General features: G+C 33.5%; 1 protein-coding gene across 1 annotated transcript in view; it reads left to right on the plus strand.

The window, feature by feature from the left end:
* LOC108741617 (octopamine receptor beta-2R) overlaps positions 1-16,164 on the plus strand; it is a 104,274-nt gene extending 88,110 nt beyond the window's left edge. Inside the window, exon 4 of the mRNA XM_018476471.1 lies at positions 10,102-16,164. Within this exon, the coding sequence (XP_018331973.1) occupies positions 10,248-11,501 (1,254 nt within the window). The 5' untranslated portion in view covers positions 10,102-10,247 and the 3' untranslated portion in view covers positions 11,502-16,164. The remainder of the gene's footprint in view (positions 1-10,101) is intronic.
* Positions 16,165-20,257: the final 4,093 nt, after the last annotated feature.

Here is a 20,257-nt window from a genome sequence, read left to right on the forward strand (position 1 = left end):
AATAGCATTTTCCCAAGGTATATATATATATATATTAGAAGTTTGTATAAAACGAAATAGGTATTGATTAGCCTATAAAATTAATCTCGACCATGGAGATAGTCGTCAGCTTCCTTTTTATATGTAAAACACATGCCTATTGAAATGGTAAAGGTTTTTATTTGGTTATACTTTAATTGTTTCAGCTCCCAGAAGGCTTATTGCGTTTATTCTACTGAAAGAAAGGTGTATATAAACGAAAAACTTAATAATAATTAATCCAGTTTTAAATATCGAAAAGTAACTTTTGTAACTTTTTTAATAATGCAAGGTTTAGTCAGTATTTATAGAAAACAGATATTTATAAATTTGAAATCTCTAGACTGTATTTACGTACCTACACCATCTTTATTTGAAATTCGTTGTCAGATTTTTGTCGGAGAGATAATGATAAATTAGGAGGGGAGGTTATGTATAGAAGCATGGAGACACATCAGGGGAATTGGCTCTATGTTGGTATAATTGAAACCCTAAATAGCGGATGGGTAAATTGGAACAGAATGAATGATAGTCAAGGGTTAAGTACACAAAAAGTGTTTGGAAAATATCATTGGAATATAAAAAATTAAGAAAAAATCTTCAAAGGTATTTACGATTATCACATTTCCTGCCGGATGTACTGCAGTACCTTCATGATCGTTTTTCAGAAGTGCATTTTGACGTTAACAAGGCTCTTGTAAGGATACGTGAATGATTTTACTGGGTCAACTGCAAGAAAGACGTTGAAAACTGGTGTAGGAAATGCACGACTCGTGTAGTCAGTAACGGACGACAAAAGCGAGATCGTTTCCGGAAATTTAAAAACCTCAGCAAAGCACAGTGTACTGTAGTTAACAAACGAATATATTAGGTATATTAGAAATGACGTCATTTTCATGGACGTATCCTTAAAAGAAGGGAACGATTTCAGAGGGTAAACGTTTTACGTTTTAGTATAAAAAATCCGGAAACATTTAAATCCTTTCATTGTAGCTGATTTCCAAGGTATAAACCTAATTGCACCGGACTAGCGTAGTAATTGCTAGTTCAAAGATGCACTCGTAATTTCGTAATGCTGTGTTTAAAGAGGGTTTGCATTTGCGTCGACAGTTGATTTTGCTTCGGTATGGTTGTCGTATTATTTACACTTCTAAACTGTTAGATTCCCAACAGACTTTACACCAAACATCTGGCCTTAAACTGTACAACCACATTCCTGAATTAACGCTGTTGCTAAATACAATAATGTTTCTGAAATAAGTAGCAAGCTTCCAGAAGGTGATAAGGTACCATAATACAAGAAAATTAAGTAAATGGTAGTGAAAAATTCCACCGTTTTCGAGAAAACCGTATTTTATAGTACAGGCAAGGTTCAGTCCGATCCAGGAAGGATCACTCAGGGAAATATGACATCACAACGCCGCATTCAGTCAGTTGATACATAGCAGAATCCGTGTTATATTTCTTTTATATTTTGTACTCATGTATTGTTTGTTATTTGTTAGTAGATAGTCGAAGGTCAATGTGTTAGTGTCATGGTTTAGTGCAGAATAGTAGGTATCATTGTATTGACCAATGCGTGAGACGAACATTTCCCTAGACGGTGATTGGAGGTATGTAGGGCTTCGGAGCGTAAACCTGACTTAAATCCGTGTATATAGGGTTGTATGAAACAACGCGCGTATCAAACGCCATCAGTGCAGCAAGCAAATGATTTGGACGACCGTGTATAATCGGTGTAAATGAAGTATGGTAAATGTCGGACGTTTTTGCGTGACTCAGAAACAATTCTTCTAGTGTACGACGTATTTGTTTGTGTTTACTGGTGTTATAATTGATTTTTTCTAATGGGAGGACGTGATTAGTATAAAAACGGTAACACATTTAAACAATACTTCAATGGTGGTTTTGTAGCATGGATTCAGTCAGTCACAGTCACATAGCGGCGCATAAGCAGGTCCATATTCTGCTGTGAATTAGTCATTCGAATTCGCTTGTCAATGGTCAGTAAACGCGGCACCCATCCTGACAATAGCTTCACCATGCAGTATATTCTCCAGACGCTTAAATGATCTCAACAATCTTTCTTATTTTCACTCGCCGGCCTGCCAATACAATGTTTTGGATTTTGTTAACATCAATCTGGCGACCTTAACGCTCTTCGTCTACGACGGACCTACGACTACGCTTGAATTCATTGAACAAATATCGGTTGTTGTCATCGAAGGAGAAAGGTCCCCATAAAGGGTGTCCAACTTTACTTTAATTTCCGTACATGTCTTCAAAAACAAAACTTTAATCACCGATCGGTAATGCATCTTTTCTACAATTAGAGAAAATTTAATTCACTCACATTTAACAGCTGCTACAACAAAATTATCAATGAATTTATCTGAAATTTCGACAGGCGTTGTTTAACGATGACACTAAAGACATAGAGACTTTACGTCAGTGCCGTCATCTGTATTTAAACACGGGCACTTATGAATCACCCCTCGTAGGAGTATCTATACCTGCTTTTATAATACATAATACAAAACTACAACTGCGTTTCTCCACTGCGATATTTTTGCCGTCAATTTATTTTATAATGCAACAAACTTTCGGATTTATCATGTTTTAGGTTACAAACTGATCTATCTAGCCATGTACCAAAATTCCACATAAAGCGTTGAAAACCTAAAAAATGTAGTCTATGAGTTGGTTACAAAAATGCGAACTGATCGAATACAGTTTCTACTTTTTGGCATAAGATTCTAATTACGGTAACGAATCTTGACAATACTTCAATGGTGGTTTTGTAGCAGCAAAACGTGATATTTAACTTGAACACTTGTGGAGTTTCGTAAGCTTCCGTGAGTAATTTTAATAATGACGCTGTGCAAATTCAAAATTCTCAATCTCATTAATTCTAATGCTTATTTTCCGATTGATACGCCGCCACCTTCACTATTTATTCTGCTAGCGTCATTAAATTTCAAAGAAAGTGAATTTTTTAACGTCAACATCCAGTTATTTATATTATAAATTAGGCCAGAAACTCCTGAGGACAAATGTTTATTTTCGTAACCTTATGATTCCTTACGAAGTAAAAAGTAGGTCAAGTGTGAGCCAGACCGTCATTCAACTTTTACATCCCGCATAGCTCCTTCCACCTACTTTGTGTGATTTAGAAGAGATGCCTCTTCGGTTAAATCACTATTTTCTAAGAGTGCAATACATTTCTTTAAACATTTTTGTAGGTCATTGTATACAGGGTACCTACATAAATTCGAAACCTACAAGGAGGATTTGGAAGTGTTAAATGTATTAATGAAATTTCACCTTAATCATTTTTTTTGGATTGGCAACACTGCCTACATTTTTTTCTTAATTATCTTCTATATCCATACTGTAATGGTGTGAAAATTTTAAATAAAATTAAATATTTCGCTAATTATTACCGCATTAGTTATTTTGTTTCATTAGGGAGACTGTCGAAGATATCACCTAAAACTAGTTTTATGTTCCCACTGTTGTTTTTTATGTTGTTAGTAGACTTTCTATGATGACAATGTTAAATAAATTAAATGGTCTTATAGTATATTTGTTGCTGCTCTATAAGTTACTTTTAGACTTTTGATTCAATATTTCATTTTTGTTTAAACATCATCACCTATATTTTTTTAAAAACGAACTTGATTTTTAAATAGCATTTTCCCAAGGCTTGTGCCATCTATACATATAAATCAAATTGAAGTGCCTGTCTTTTATTTTGAAATCACTTCTTTTTTGTAAGTTCATATGGTTTTTTAAATATTATTATAATACAAAAGACCATTAAAACTTCTGTCTGCATGAAATAATAATCATCAAAACGGTCTGAACCGATTTTGATTAAACTTTACAGACATGGGGGACAGGTTGTATGGATTGATCTAGGCTGCTTTCCATTAATTATTTATTAGTGATAACAACTGTATTTATTGTAAACATTTAGAAATAGTTTCACTCAGGCGAACTGATGCATTAAATCTAGACATGAATATAATTATGTANTCACATCGCTACAGAAAGTAAACGAAGTATACGTTACGGACTTACTCTATTAGTATTTCGGATTTTCTAAATTAAATAATAATAAGCAGAGAAGTAAAGTAAGAGATTCGACATTGACATTTGTGTACTATTCATTTTGGACATTTGTATTCCATTAATTACAATTAAGGATTTCAAGAAGTTTTTGTTGAATTGTCATTGAAGATAATTTTTAAACAGAAATGCATACACCAGTATATGAGAAGAACCTTATCTTAAAGAGTTAAAGTGAACAAGGTAAAACCAGATAAATGGTTTTTGAATTGAATTGGTTCGTGCAACTGTATCTAATCGACTACAGGAATCCTTCTGGCCCTTTATGTCAAAAATGTATTCTCAGAACTTTATTTGTAACTTTCCCATTTGCGTTATCTGTACATTAAGATTTTCTTTTGGTCATTACTGTTCACAATGCATGGCACTTTACAAAAGACAATTTATGACTTTGGGTTTAATGAACTTGCAGCATTAATCAATATAATTTTTGTCGAAAAGCAAACGAACGGATTAGACTATAATTTTGCAGTAACCATACCGGTAAGGATATTTCAAGATAAAACTTACTTTTCTGTATAACTTTTCAATATTTAACATTCATACGTATGAAGTCGCGACAATTTTTTTATTTTTTACTAGCTGATCCGGCAGACTTCGTACTGTCTCAATCAATAAATAAAAGACCTAACTGTATAAAATAAACTTGGTTGTCAAATGTCAAATATTATGGTTGCGTTCAGAAAATTTGTGACAAAACTTAAGATTTATCAATCTACATAAAAATAATCTGAAAGATAGTTAACAACTTTCATATTTATTCTCCTTTTAAACCTTCTCTGGACTTCCACAAATAATTCAAGACCAAAATTAGCTAAATTGGTCCATCCGTTCTCGAGTTTTAGCGAGACTAACGAACAGCAATTCATTTTTATATATATAGATATATATAACGTGGTAGTAATTATACCTAAAAAGAGAGGCGCGAATAGGTGCGAGACATTTAGAACAATTAGCTTAACTTCCCATGCTCCAAAATCTTAACTAGAATTGTACAGAGGAGGATGGAAAAAAGGGCGAATGAACTAATAGGGCCAGATCAATTTGTGTTCAGAAGAAATTGAGGAACACGGGAGACCATTCTAGCTTTACGGGTAACAACAGAGAAAACGATAGAAAAAAGAAAGAGGGCGTACATAAGATTTGCATATTTAAAAAAAGCTTTTGACTATGTCAAATGGGACAAGATATTAAATATACTTAAAAATGTAGGGATGAATTACAAAAATAGTAGAGTAGAGTGATACTTAGTTTTGTTAAAGCTGTATGTTTGGAGCGCGGCACTGTACGAGTGCGAATCATGGACGGTGGGCGCGGCGGAAAACAAATGGTTAAAGGCGTTCGAAATGTGGTGTTATAGGCGAATGATGAGGATACCGTGGATAGAGAAGGTTAGAAGAGGTATTAGAAAGGGTAAGAGAACAGAGGGCTCTATGGAAATCAATAAGGAATAGGCGAGATAGGTTAGTAGGATAGCTTCTCAGGCATGAAGGTCTAGTCAGAGACATATTAGAGGCAGAAATGGAAGTAAGGAGATTTAGAGGTAGACATAGATTGCATTACTGTTCGCAAATAGTTAAGGATATGGGTTGCTCTAGCTTAGGGAAATACGAGAATTGGCGCGGGATAGGAAAGAGTAGAGGTGCGTGTTCAACCAGTCTTAGGGCTGACGACCTTATGATGATGATACGTTAAAAGAGCATCGTAAAAAAATGTAATTAACACAATTCTAAGTATGTTACGGTTTACGGTTCATTTACTATTTGTACCTATCGAAAAATAATCATCATCATAAGGTCGTCAGTCCGAAGACTGGTGGGAACCGTGGAGGTACGGGTCCAACCAGTCTTAGGTCTGACGACCTTATGATGATGATACGTAAAAAGAGCATCGTAAAAAAAATGTAATTAACACAATTCTAGGTATGTTACGGTTTACGGTTCATTCACTATTTGTACCTATCGAAAAATAATCATCATCATAAGGTCGTCAGTCCGAAGACTGGTTGGACCCGTACCTCCACTCTTTCCTATCCTGAGCTAAACTTCGCATTTTCTAAAACTAGAACAACCCTCATCCTTAACTATTTGCGAACAGTATTGTAATCTAGGCCTACCTCTACCCCTTCTAATTCCTGTTTCTGTCTCTAATATGTCTCTGACTAGACCTTCATGCCTGAGAAGGTGTCCTACCAACCTATCTCGCCTATTTTTTATTGACTTCCATAGAGTCCACTGTTCTCCTATTCTTTCTAATACCTCCTTATTTCTAACCTTTTATACCCACGTTATCCTCATCATTCGCCTATAACACCACATTTCGAATGCTTTTAACCTTTTCTTTTCCGCCGCGCCTACTGTCCATGTTTCGCACCTGTACAACGCCGTGCTCCAAACATACACCTTTAACAACCTTTTTCGAATTTTTAAATTAACTGTGCGCGAGCATAGAAGTGACTTCTTTTTATTAAAGGCGACACGACCCTGCGCTATCCTCTGCTTTATATCGCTATTACTCCTTCCGTCCTGACTTATCTAACTTCCTAGATATCTAAAATCAGTCACTTCTTCTAATTTTTCGTCTCCTATCTTGATATTCGCTCTTTCCTACTTTTTCTTCCCTTGCATATCAGTATTTTAGTTTTACTTTTATTTATTTTCATACAGTACTGATCTGTCAGTACCGCTTCCATTTTATTTAAAGCTATCTCTAGGTCCTCCTTACTAGATGCTAATACTGCTATATCATCTGCTAATTTAAGCATACTAATCTTTTGCCCCTGTATATCTATCTCTACAGTTGTACTGTCTTTAATGATGTTGATCGCTGAAAAATGATACTCAGTAATAATAAATTGTTAGTACAAGGAAATTAAACTATAAACGCTTTTAAACGTTTCAATAAATTAGTACCAATGGTATTTCAAAAATCCGCCGAGACTCCTACAATTTTTAAAATTAACATCCAGGTACTGCTGCTTACATGAAAATGCACATGAATGTGCGGTACATGCCGGAGTGTAATAAAGTTATTCTTTCAACACTGCAATGTCATCTTCTTTCGATGTACTCATGTTTGACAGTACTAAGTAAGCTAAATTCTGGAAGTCGATTCAGATGTGTGCAGTAATCTATATATATCTATAAATGAATCCCTCTTTCCCTTGGTCATGGCATCACGCGTGAACGGCTGGACCAACTTCGCTAATTCTTTTTTTGTTGTGTTTATTATTGTCAGAAGGAGGTTTTGTGAAAGAAAACTTAAGAAAGTTGTGCGAAACATTAGAAAATTTAAGAAAACAAAACGACCACATACTTGACGTTTGACATCACCGTCAGTTGTCTCACATAACTGCCAGCGACTGACAGAATGTGCTCTGCAACTATCTCTCACAAATGCATCCATCGGAATTATATTGATATACTGGCTGATCCGACAGACTCTTGTCTTAATTATGAATTTTGAATTCGAATCGGTATAATTAATAAAAAATAATAATTTTGTTGGCATACCGATACGGGAACAGGCGACATACAACTGGCCATGCGAAAAACATGGATTTTCGGGATTGATGCAACAGACTCTTAGCGATTGCCTTTGGTATTTATTTATCTAATGTTCCCCGTCACCAAGGGAAATAGGGATTCATTTTTATACATCATTAGAATAATAAACATAATGCTTTGAATAACTATCTTCTTTATTAATCGTATCAATATACATATAATATTCATAGTTAAGACAGGACAACGGACGGATCCACTAGTATGAAATAAAATTCCAAAGGTGCTGTTTGTCCGTTCTGGGTTGTCCCTTTGAATCCGATGTATGTGCTGAAAACTTTACCGTAGTCTGTATTATTTATTACAGAGTGGATACTACAAAGGCCGCGATGTACACATAGACTATTTTACATTACTAAATTGCTAAGTCGGAAATGTCTGAAAATCAGTTACGTGGAAAATAATTAGGTTTCACTACGATGCAATTGAAACAGACGATGCAAAAGATGAAACGGAAGTTACAATTACTTATCCAGATAAAAATTTACCTGTTGATGTTAACCTCCGGTTAATTTTTTTGTTCTTTTGTACTCTTAATACCATGTGGAGGTGTACTTGAAAAATTACCCACTGCATACTACCAATGATATACAAAGTAGTTATTTAATTAATTTTGATCGTAATGGACGTCTAAATATTATTGTATAGTAGTATCCGTCACTGTTTACATTCTCCGTTGATTTAACTAAGTTGATATCGTATTTTCTCTGTACGCTTTCAGTTCTTGCCCAGAGTCAGCTTCGGATTGCAAGTTTGTCGTGTTTCTTAAAAATGTTTCTGACCCTAATCACGCTACTTCACTCACCGTACAATTCCCTATTGCATCTAGTTAACACCTTTCAAAACTTCCTACTCATTTGTGAAACAGCTATAGGATAATACTGTGTATAAGTATAAGTTATGGTATATATTATGCATAACAAGCTATTGATAGTTTCGAAGTGTTTTATTGTTTTTATTAATGATTTTGTGTACAATGAAAGGTGATCAAGTATTCTTCATCCGGAAAAGCAACAAAAATCATAATTTTATGTGTATCATTGTCAAATCGAAGGTATAAATAAAAAAACACTTGGTTTTTGTCCCGAATTCTTATAACCTACCTACTCATTTCTTTACACTAATTCATTGAATTCTACAGAAGTACGACATTATCAAAAGCACAAATGTACTTGATATAGACCAGCCTGCTGTTAATGTGATTGTCGAGGCTCTTCACAAATTTCCATAATTGGTTCTTCTTACATCTGAAAATGTTTTAGACAAAAGCTGTATTCGTTTGAAGAGAAAATCAATAGGTAACCTTAAGTATATCCTAAATTTTTACCTTCTAGGTCATTTTATTTTTTTTATACATATTTTTGACCTCAGCAGTGAAAAAAGCCGGAAATTTGATATTCTGTAATACCTTTGCAGCTGAATTAGTTTTAATTTTTCACATTCCGAATGCCTTTTTTTTTAATAAATTTTGTATAATTTACCCTTGTTTGTCTCTCCCTTTATTTCAACTCACGTATCCGCCCTTAGGGAATTCAATTAATTACACCGAGGTCTTCATTTTTGTAACTTTTTAAGCACTATCTCGTTGATAAAAAACAATAGGGCACTTGTGCAGCTATTTCATGTAACCCTTGTATTACCGAATTGTGTTAGCGTAAAGTTTGTCCATATTCTAATTACTTCGATGTCAATCAGTCAGCTCAATATTAAGTCAAGCAACAGTCAATAACATTTCTCAAAAGTGAAATTATTGTTACTCTCATTACTATAGCATTTAAAACAGTCTCATCCATCAGCGGTTTGTAACACACAAAGAAAACAGACATTTGATCTCTAAAATGCAGAATATCCTATTAGGGTGTTTCTCAATTTCGGTTATAATGCACCAAATAATCACAAGACAAATCTCACAATAGTATTTGATTGGGATTCGTCTTTCTACACAATCCTTTAATTCGCAAACTCTCAACAACGATCGGTTTAAAAACAACTTGATCCTTAGGAGATCAGATGTTTAGCTATTAGCTTATGAGTAATCTACTGCTCACTGAGTTAACACGGTTAGGAAAAACTTTTTAGAAGAATCGATAAAAATGGTAGGAATTGGGTTAGCAAAAGATTATATTTTTAGGTGAAACTGATTAATGATTTGCTTACAAGCGATTCTTCTCATTATAATCAGAAAAAGATGAAATTATGAACATATTTAGTCTAAAATCAAAATACGTTAGTCGTCCTTTACACTGTATCCCATCATTTACCTTACAATTCTTCTTCATACGTTCTCCTTAAGTTAAATAAGGTTGATTACTGTTCAGTATCAATACTGTTATTTTTTATTAAACGAAATAGCTTGATGATAACTTCTAAACTATTGCTGTTGTTGCAGGTCTCCAGCGTCACATGCCTTCCATCAGCAACCAAAAATGATGGATCGTGTGAGAAACTCATCAGGCATAATTCTCATAATATTCGCCGATAGTCAGGTGTACATTTGAAAAAACGGTTTAAATTGTAAACAATATCACAGATGTTATGGATAACAATTTGCTGAGACTTAATGAGACAGATGCCATTCTTCTAAACAGTTCAGCATATGGCACGGAAGAGGAACAAGAATGGACCGATATCTTTTTCCTTATAATCAAAATTATCTTGATGAGTACCATTATAATAAGTGCAATATTAGGAAATCTGCTTGTCATCGTATCTGTGATGCGACATAAAAAACTTCGAATAATAACAAATTATTTCGTAGTGTCTCTAGCTCTTGCCGACATGCTTGTTGCCATGGTCGCGATGACTTTTAACTTTTTAAACCAAGTATACGGAAAATGGGTATTTGGATACTTCATGTGTGACTTTTGGAACTCCATGGATGTATATTTTTCGACTGCTTCCATATTACATCTGTGTTGTATTAGTGTTGATCGATATTATGCAATTGTAAAACCGTTAAGGTATCCAATTAATATGACTAAGCGAGTAGTAGCCATAATGCTCGTATGTACATGGGTTTGCCCTGCCGTTATTAGTTTTGTGCCTATATTTAAAGGTTGGTACACCACACAAGGGCATCAGGAATTCAGGAAGCAGCATCCTGATATCTGTGATTTTCGAGTGAACAAACCATATGCCGTAATAAGTAGCAGCATATCCTTTTGGATACCCTGCACCATAATGGTTTTTACGTATTTAGCAATATTTAGAGAAGCGAATCGACAAGAAAAGGAACTCTACAATCGTCACGGAAACGCTCTTCTACTACACCAAAATAATACAAATGGCGACATGCTCTCAAATTCTGGCGGCTCATCGAAGAATTTAACTCTCCACGAGGTTAATCAAGATCTTCATCATACACCTACTAAAGAGAGGAACTTGATGAAATTAAAGCGTGAACATAAAGCCGCGCGAACTTTAGGTATAATCATGGGAGCCTTCATCCTGTGTTGGCTTCCCTTCTTCCTGTGGTACGTGATAACTTCTTTGTGTGATTGGTGCGAAACTCCTGAAATCGTGATTGCCATAGTGTTTTGGATCGGTTACTTTAACTCGTCATTGAACCCGCTTATCTACGCTTACTTCAATCGTGACTTTCGGGAAGCTTTCAAAAATACTTTAAAGTGTGCTTTCTGCAGTTACTGCAGGCGTAGGCCTTCTGACTTGGAGGCGCTGGACATACGTCGACCTTCCTTGCGTTATGACGATCGAACGCGTAGTGTTTATTCAGAAACGTACTTGAAAAACATTGACAGAAGATGCTCCGAATATGGATCGAGTCTTTGAGTAGATCTTACTAGTAGTAGGCTTACTACGACAAGTTTCTAAACCTGCTACTAGTAAATGACAAGTGTGGTTTTTGTAATTCGCCGAATCGCCCCGCTTCGAAACAATTAAGTCTAGTTCCAAGTAATATATGGTGCTATTTTTTAATGAATGACAGCACTTTTTTGAGTGATATTGTGATAATAAGTGCGAAAAGGCAGAAAGCAAAACGACAGGCCATTATACTGAGAGAACCCGTTTAAAGCCTCCAAAAATCAAAAGCAATATTGTCAGTAAATCCTACCGTTATTCAACTAAAAGGCCTACTTAAACAGTTTGTTATAATAATTATTATGTTGATAAAGCATTTTTCAAAACAAAAAAAAAACAATATGAATGCAGTTACACAATGTTTACTGACTAATCACTTTCAAATATTATATGGCTGTTGGGATATATTTTCCGAATTCTGAAAATATTGTTATAATTAATGCAGATATTTACACTTACATGCGATTTAATTGATTTATAATTAGTTAAAGATAATTGTGTCTACACTGAAATCGTATCGATGCGATATTTACATTATTAAATTAAATTTTTCTGATTTGATTTCGTGTGGTTTTGAACGACTGATAAATAATAATTGATAAAATTAGTAAGACTGCATTATTTTAATTGAAATGCGATTTACTAAACGTTATTTAAAAAATGGTTAATCATTTAGGCCTTTTAGTTACCTTTTTAATAACCTATTGAAGCAATCTTTTCAAGAGTGATGTCATTTCTTGTTAAGCTGTCTACTAACTTAGGATGTAAATAAAGTGCATGCATACATGTATGCACCCGTACACAATATATTATACTCATCTGTAAAATATTCAAATGTTACTACTACCTAAGTATTGCTCTCGCATGGTGTTAAATTAGAATGTATATTAATACTATTTATACTTATGGTAATCAATAACAGTAGACATCTTTATGTTAACTAATTCTGCAATGTGATTACTGTACTCTGCTTCAATTTTTTCATTAATTTTATTAATTAAGGGTTTGGTTCATTAAACGATATTATCAAAATTATTAGGTAATCGTTCAAGCTATAAATATCCCACAAATGATTCTGGTTTCAAATTTAACCTAACCATTGTGTTGCATTTTGTAACAGAATCTTGCTGATATTCCACTAATCTGGACGTTCTTTTGCAAGGATTTTTAGCTACATTCTGTTGTAGTTATTTCAATTGCATTGATAAAAAGAAGATTTAGTGATATTGATCGTGAACGGAAATTGAAGCAGTTCTTGAAAATTACAATATATAGGTAATTAATATGAATGAGATAATAGGGGAAACCATTTTCGGAAATTAATACACGCTAATAAAGTTATGAAACCTATTATCGTCAATTACATTAATTTCTATTAAAAACATGATAATTCGGGTGAAAATGGCATGAATACAAAACGATGATTCGCCCTCGAATGCAACTAATAATGATATAGGTATACAACAATTTGGTGCAAGTGGCTGAAAATTAATTGGATAGCTGAAATTGTTTATAAAATGACTAAAGATACGAGGGGTGATTGATAAGTACCGTGTTCTTTTTGAGACAATTGTATCTTCTTACATCGACACACTTAGCTCCAACTTTTTTAAGCTCTCCGAAAAGTACTTTTTGTCAAACTGCGAAATATTACTCAGTTTTAGTAAAGAGGAGGTCATTTCCGGCCGATCGAACTGTTGGTGCATGTTTTTGCGTGCAGTCCACTGGTTTGACTGTTCTTTAATTTCAGGCGTATAGTGACCTATCCAGTCAGTCACAGTCACATAGCGGCACAGAAACGCCTTCGGATTGCGCTTAAGCAGGTCCAAATTCTGCTGTGAATTGGTCATTCAACGCGGCATCCATCTTGACAATAGCTTTACCATGCCCAAATGAAATATATTCTGCGTATGTTTATATGAGATGCCTATGATCTCTACAATCTCTCTTATGTTCATTCGCGGGTCTGCCTTAACGCTTTTCGTCTACGACGGACGTATGATCACGCTTGAATTTATTGAACCAATATCGGTTGTTGTCTTCGCATGGAGTCCCCATGAGGGATGTCCAAGTTTCCTTTAATTTCCGTACACGTCTTCCCATACAAAAACAAGAGTCTAGTCATCAATCGCTATTGCACTTTTTCCATAATTAGAAAAATCTGTCATCTGTATTCAAACGCGGATACTTATCAATCACCCCTCGTAGTAGAATCTGTACCTGATTTCATAATGCTTAATACACTGCGGTGTTTTTGCTCTCAATTTATTTTATAATGCAGTGAATTTTCGGATTTATTATGTTTTAGGTTATAAACTGATCTAATGCTATGAATCAAAATTCCACATAAAACGTAAAAACATAGTCTAACAGTTGGTTACAAAAATGCGAACTGATCGAATATAGTTTCTATTTTTTTCATAAGATTCGTCTAAGATAGTTGCCATTTTGTAGAAGTCATTGCTGCTGCAAATAGGGTGGTAAAGGTCTTTTCCGTAAATAAAAATGATCGATTACAGTTCTGCAAATTTGTATATTGTTTCATTTATAGCTTATGAAATTGTTTAAAATATTTGCTGAAATGTAGGTCGTAACCTAACCTTTCCCAGAAACGATAAAACTGCGAACGGAAGATGAAGATTAACATGACTATAATACAGTTCTACAACTTTGCATACATCAAGAATACTAATTAATAAACAGTTTAATTAAATATAATATTCTCCCGTCATATATATACATATATTCTCGTCAATCTCCATCTTTTGTCAACAGCTTTATCGTTTTTGGGAGAGGTTAGGTTACGACCTACATTTCTGCAAATCTTTTTAACAAATTCATAAACTATTAATGAAAGAATTTGCCTACCAATTTGCAGAACTAAAATCGATTACTTTTATTTCGGAAAAAGACTGCACGATGAGCGCTTTTATCACCCTAGTTACAGTAGCAATGATCTTACATGACGTCATCGGAATTTTATGACAAAAAATATAAGCTATATTCGCTGAGTCCGCATTTTTTTCAGGTTTCAGGTCACGTGAAAATTTAAAAATCGTTTCTATTTTCCATTTATTAATTTTCTCTTAATGTAAAATATCTTTTATTAGATGTACTCATAAGCATTTTCTATAACTTCTCCACTCATTTTTCTAGTTGTCGGGCAACGTATTCGATAAGACGACATTTTAAGTAATTTCGTGATTATTTATCAATTAATTTACCAATTATGTTTAGTGTAGTAGTAGAATTACTATAGAAAATGTTTCTGTATTTTCTTCTGCTTCAAAAATGTGATTATTAGCTAAATGGATTGTGACATGCCGAAACAGTCGCATTTGTATTCATGCAGCATATATCCATTTGAAACAGACTATAAAACAAAGGACAATAAGGCGTTTGTATAAATTATTAGAACTGTCATAATACTTGAGATAAATATTACGTAATTGTAGTGAGCAGAAAAAATTTAAATTATTAAAATATTACAATTTGTTTATGTAAAATAAAATAAAACCTAACATAAATTTTGAATGTCAACCTTAGATACAATTTTTTAAAGGGAAAATGAAAAATTCAAGAGGTATGCTTCAGGACAAATATTGAATTGTTTTCTACCTAAGAAAACAAACTACATTTATCATGTAAGAGTTTCAGGAACAGAAAATCAAGTTATATTTTCAAGTCACAACCTTTACGAAGTTGGTTTTTAGGTATGCATGAGGAAAATTACATCAAATTCTTCAACAAAAAATACGACAGTTCTATTTGACTGAATTTTAAGAATACGGACAACTTCGTTTTGTATGAATATGTACGTTTTTCTATATATAACATGCAAATGAGTGGTTATTTGAACACAAATGGAGAAAAAAAGCGCACAAAATAGTAAAATTAGAAAAATTTGAAGCAGAGTATTAATTCTTACTGTTAACTAAATCTATCCACAGACAATGTGTCGTTTTATAGGAATAGTTAATCAACGAATCGTTTTTATTATCCAAAAACGAACACTCCCAACTTAAACTGCTTAGAATTTAAGGCGAAATCAGTGTTAGATGTTTGATGTTGAACTCTTGTACTTTGTGTTTTCTGTTCTCTTATTTTAGTTGTTTTGAAATCTAATCATTCTTAACTTAAGATACTAGCGAGATACAATCAAAGACATAGAAAACATTTTATTATTGTCATTATTCTATTAATATAATTTTTTGATTCAATTAGCGATCTACCCTTCATTTCCACGGTTTTTAATGTTCTATCGACTGCAATTAAATAATCTAAATATTTTATTGCAAAGATGTATTACAAATGAAGCCTTTAATTAAACAACACGTACTTAACAAAAAACATTAAAAAATAAAATTAATCATTACGTAGGAGTTGCAAAAGGATCATCTGTCACGTATATATTTACAATGATCAAAGATCGTCATATAATCTTGTCAGTAAAGGTAGAATCACTCTCGGACAGCTTAGTGTTCCATTGGTGAACGGTTTACCCCTTCATACTCCCTTAGAAATTACGGTAAATGATCTTCTTTTACTGAAAATAGTTTAATATAAGAACAAAGGCTTTCACGGCCGGAATCCATAGTAGAATGAAGATTCGGGCTACAGGGCCGTGGTCTAAATGAACTATTCTGTCCAGGCGTTTCGTCGGCTACTGCGGCTGGTAGTGCTGCGTTGAACGTAGATTATATCTCGATATCTCGACAGCAACTGTAGTGGATATTCGGAATAATTGACCACAATGCGATTCTTGTTCACAGTCGCTGTCGAGACATCGAGATATAATCTACGTTCACGTTGTCAACGCAGCACAACCTCTGAGGATGCCAGCCGCAGTAGCTGACGAAACGTCTGGACACAATAGTTCACTTAGACCACGGCCATATAACCCGAATCTTCATTCTACTATGAAAATAGTTTTATTCCTATTTTTTATCATGTTATTCGATTTTGTTTAATTCGCCAGTGATATGTATCCATGTACATACTAACTAGTTCCTTGAAGTCATGAACACTACCAATAGTGTATTTCCTACTGGCTTTTCCCCGTGACTTCGCTCGCAGAAATTGATATTGTTTCTCTCTAAAACCTTTTGACTCCCAATTCACCACTAGAAAGTTTTAATTTTATGTAACGTCACCATCTTAGACTTCTAATACAAATGTAGCATCAACATTTCATCCGTAGGGATTGATTTTTAAAAATTGCCAAAACATGTATTTGCTTAATTTCAACAAAGAGTATTAAAAAGCAACTTTTGAGTAAATCCGACTACAAATAAAATATACCCTATAAAACCGTTGCAACCTCTTTTCATTTGATTAATTATATCAAAGAGAATAAACACCACGATTCAAGTAAATTCAACCACAAATAGAATATGTCACAAACAAAAATTGCAACCCCTTTTTTTTAGGCCCCTCCCTTTGGGGGTTGAATTTTTTAAAATACCGAGATAGGTGTTTTTCAATTTAAATGAGAGAGCATTAACATCAAGTTTCAAGTAAATCTGACCAAAAAAAAAATGTTCTATGTAATATTTGCAAACCTCTTTCAGCTTGCAGAGGTTGAATTTTTTAAAATGTTAAAGTAGGTATATCAGTAATTTTATATGAATGAGCATTAAAACCAACTAATATCTAACATTTAAACGTTACAACCCTTTTCAATTCCTTTCAGAGGTCGATTTTTGTAAAATGCTGAAATATGGTTTGATTTTATGGCAATGAGCAAGTTTCATGTAAAACTAAACAAAAACAAAAATGTCAAAATTTATAGCATGAAGGTTTTTCCAAATAAATACTATCCAAATTTCCGGATTTCCCCGTGTATTTGTCAAAAAATTTCATTCATTCAATTCCCTAGAATTGACAGCTAGGAACAGTTTGAATTTGATTTTTACGTTTTTCTGGACAATTTTTTCAATTTTTCTCTTCATAAGAACCTTCCTCGAAATATTTAAAAAAAAATTATCGAAATTAGTCCAGCCGTTCTCGAGTTCTAGTCGGCCTTTTAATACCGTTTACTTACAAACATTGAAAATAGTGATTTTAATTTTAAGGAATACATAGAATACAAAAAGGATCTCGGATAGGTTTTAATAAGTAATTTCAAACAAGGTTGACATATCAACAGGGAAACCAAATTGTATGTATAACTTACAGTGAAATACACAAAGAATTTGGTTTTAAATGTTCTGCATTTAATCGCCTGCAGAAATTCAATTATCGTAAAAATTGGGTGATGAAAATTTTATCCAATTCCACGTTGCTTTATGTCAAACTTTTAATTAGAGTAATGGTGAATTAAATCGTGAAAAGGGAATATGAGTCGGTAAATGGTTTTATGTCCAGTTTGTTGGTTTATTTGAAAAAAATCTGCAATTTTACGTAAAAGGAAGGCAAATAATTCAATCAATTTTTCAGACTACATTTCACAATAATGTTATGTAATAATTTCATAAATACAATGTTAAACTGGATCATATTCAGATTAAAAATTTTTACTAATTTAAAACTTTTTGAAGAGGCCTTGTTTAATAATGAAACCTTAATGAAATAATTATAAATAGTGTCTATGTTGGCCTCACTCTTATTTTGTTCATAAAATAAAAAATCAATAAACATTACATTTTTAAACATTCTTCAATCATTTGTGCGTTGATTTATAAAACCACCTTAAAGAAAACAGTAAACTAGAGTGAACTGAAAAGTATTTTATCTTACATTCACATTCGCCTTTAAAAGTAATGGTTCATTTCTCCTAAATACATTTTGTGAAAACTTTATTTCGGTAAAATTTCTGGCCCTTTTAACGGAAGTTCGCTTACCATTGAATCAAAGGAGTTTACGCCTTAAAACTGAGTTGCAAATAAAATGGATTTTCTCAAGGAACAAAAAAGTAAAAGAACCTAGGCACTTTTCAATCGCAACTTTTTGCTTAATCAGAGTCCCTTACCCTTGTGTGGGTTCTCTGCTGCCGCCGCGTCAAACCGCCTCCACCTCCATCAAGAAAACCGGACTTCTATTTCGTTCGCTTTTAGCCAGCACTCTTAAAGCTCAGTCGGAGCCCAGAAATGAATGTATTTGTTATCTGCAGGCGAATCGAATCGTGACGTGTTTCCGAAAGCGGAAGCGGATATCCGTCATCAGCAGGCTTTTGTAGAATCGATGGCGCCAAACTATCGATGCCTTTGGTTTAAAGTAACAAGAATAGCTATTTTTAGTGAACGAAAATGCAACTGAAATAAGTTACCTAAACGAGTTCTATCTCTATACAAATTGTTATCGTTTGTTCGATGAAATTATCAAAATTTCACACGAGATATAACATTACAAAGAAAAGTAAGATTGAAGTACCTACAATTCAATTTATAATATTTAAAATTATGCTAAAACTTATTATTAGTGAATTTAACCCCACAATCAAATATTAAACTTCCCAAGTACGCGCAGTCGGTACTTTTTAAACCTGGGAACAAGGGGGAATCGTACTTGACAAAGTATATTTTTACTTGTAGAAGTTTCATAGCAATCTCTACGTGAAAGATGGTGATACTTTGAATTAATTTTCTTAAGTGATTGCATTAAATTTCATAGAGCATTCAGATATATGAAGACGAAGGAGAATTTTCTTTTTACCTTACCAATGTCTCTACATGCCCATTGTACACATACTAAGAAGTGCTGAAATTAACAGTTACTGCCACTGATGCTATCGGGTGTGCTGATTATATAACAGTACAGCTCGTTGTCTAAGCTTATAGGTACGTTAACTTGAACACTGATTGGTAAGTGTGTTTATTGGTATTTAATATAATTCGAATAACATAGCATAATAAAACCTTATTTTAAATACTATAACTATGATGTTGTTACAGTAAATATTCTATTTTGGGTTTTTTGGTTTTATTCCCGATTGTAGGAATTTTCAACTGTAGCGAGGTGGTTGTTATATTTCCCTTGAAATTCCTGGCGCAGTTGTAGGAGAAACTTCAGAAAGGAATTACTAAAAACAACTGCCAAAAAGCCCAGAACAAAATATTTAACTTTATTAAAGTCGCCGGCCACGAAAGCATACACCATTAGATTTATGTGATGTTGTTCCCATACTAAATTTCAATTGCAGCATAGGAAGATGATTTAGTAGCTAAATATTTTTATGTCTAATATTGTGAAAGAATCTCAAAGAATCAAAAATACAAATGGGCAAACTTTGACTTATTGTATCCCCAGCTTTCATTTGTATATGTTCTTTCGTATATTTATTTAGCTTAATTGCATACTGTTTCATACATTGTTCTCTATTTTGTAGATAAATTAAAAATATGCTCTTCCATATTTTCGAAGAAATGTAAGTGTAAAAAAGTTTAGGTAAATGCTTATGCTTTATTACAGTTGTACGTTAATTCTTTGTAATAAAAACGTAAAAGACTCTGATGCTTTTTTAAACAAATTCAGAAATTTTGGTAGAATTTCGGCGTTTTTACAATTTACTCTGCAACCCTGAACTCAATTTCAGAATAGATAATTTTGCCTGGAGACTAAATTAGTTCGTTTCATATTATGTTGGAATTGAGTATTCATATGAAACAACTATTTACCGTTAATTAGAGTTTGTCTTGCAAGAGTGAGCTTACATTAAAGGAAAATAATTTATATTTGCTAGGGTTGTCTGTTGGAGAGCTGCGCAGGAGATTTCAATGTCATCTGCA

Source organism: Agrilus planipennis, unplaced genomic scaffold (assembly GCF_000699045.2).
Source record: "Agrilus planipennis isolate EAB-ADULT unplaced genomic scaffold, Apla_2.0 scaffold255, whole genome shotgun sequence".
NCBI lineage: Eukaryota > Metazoa > Arthropoda > Insecta > Coleoptera > Buprestidae > Agrilus > Agrilus planipennis.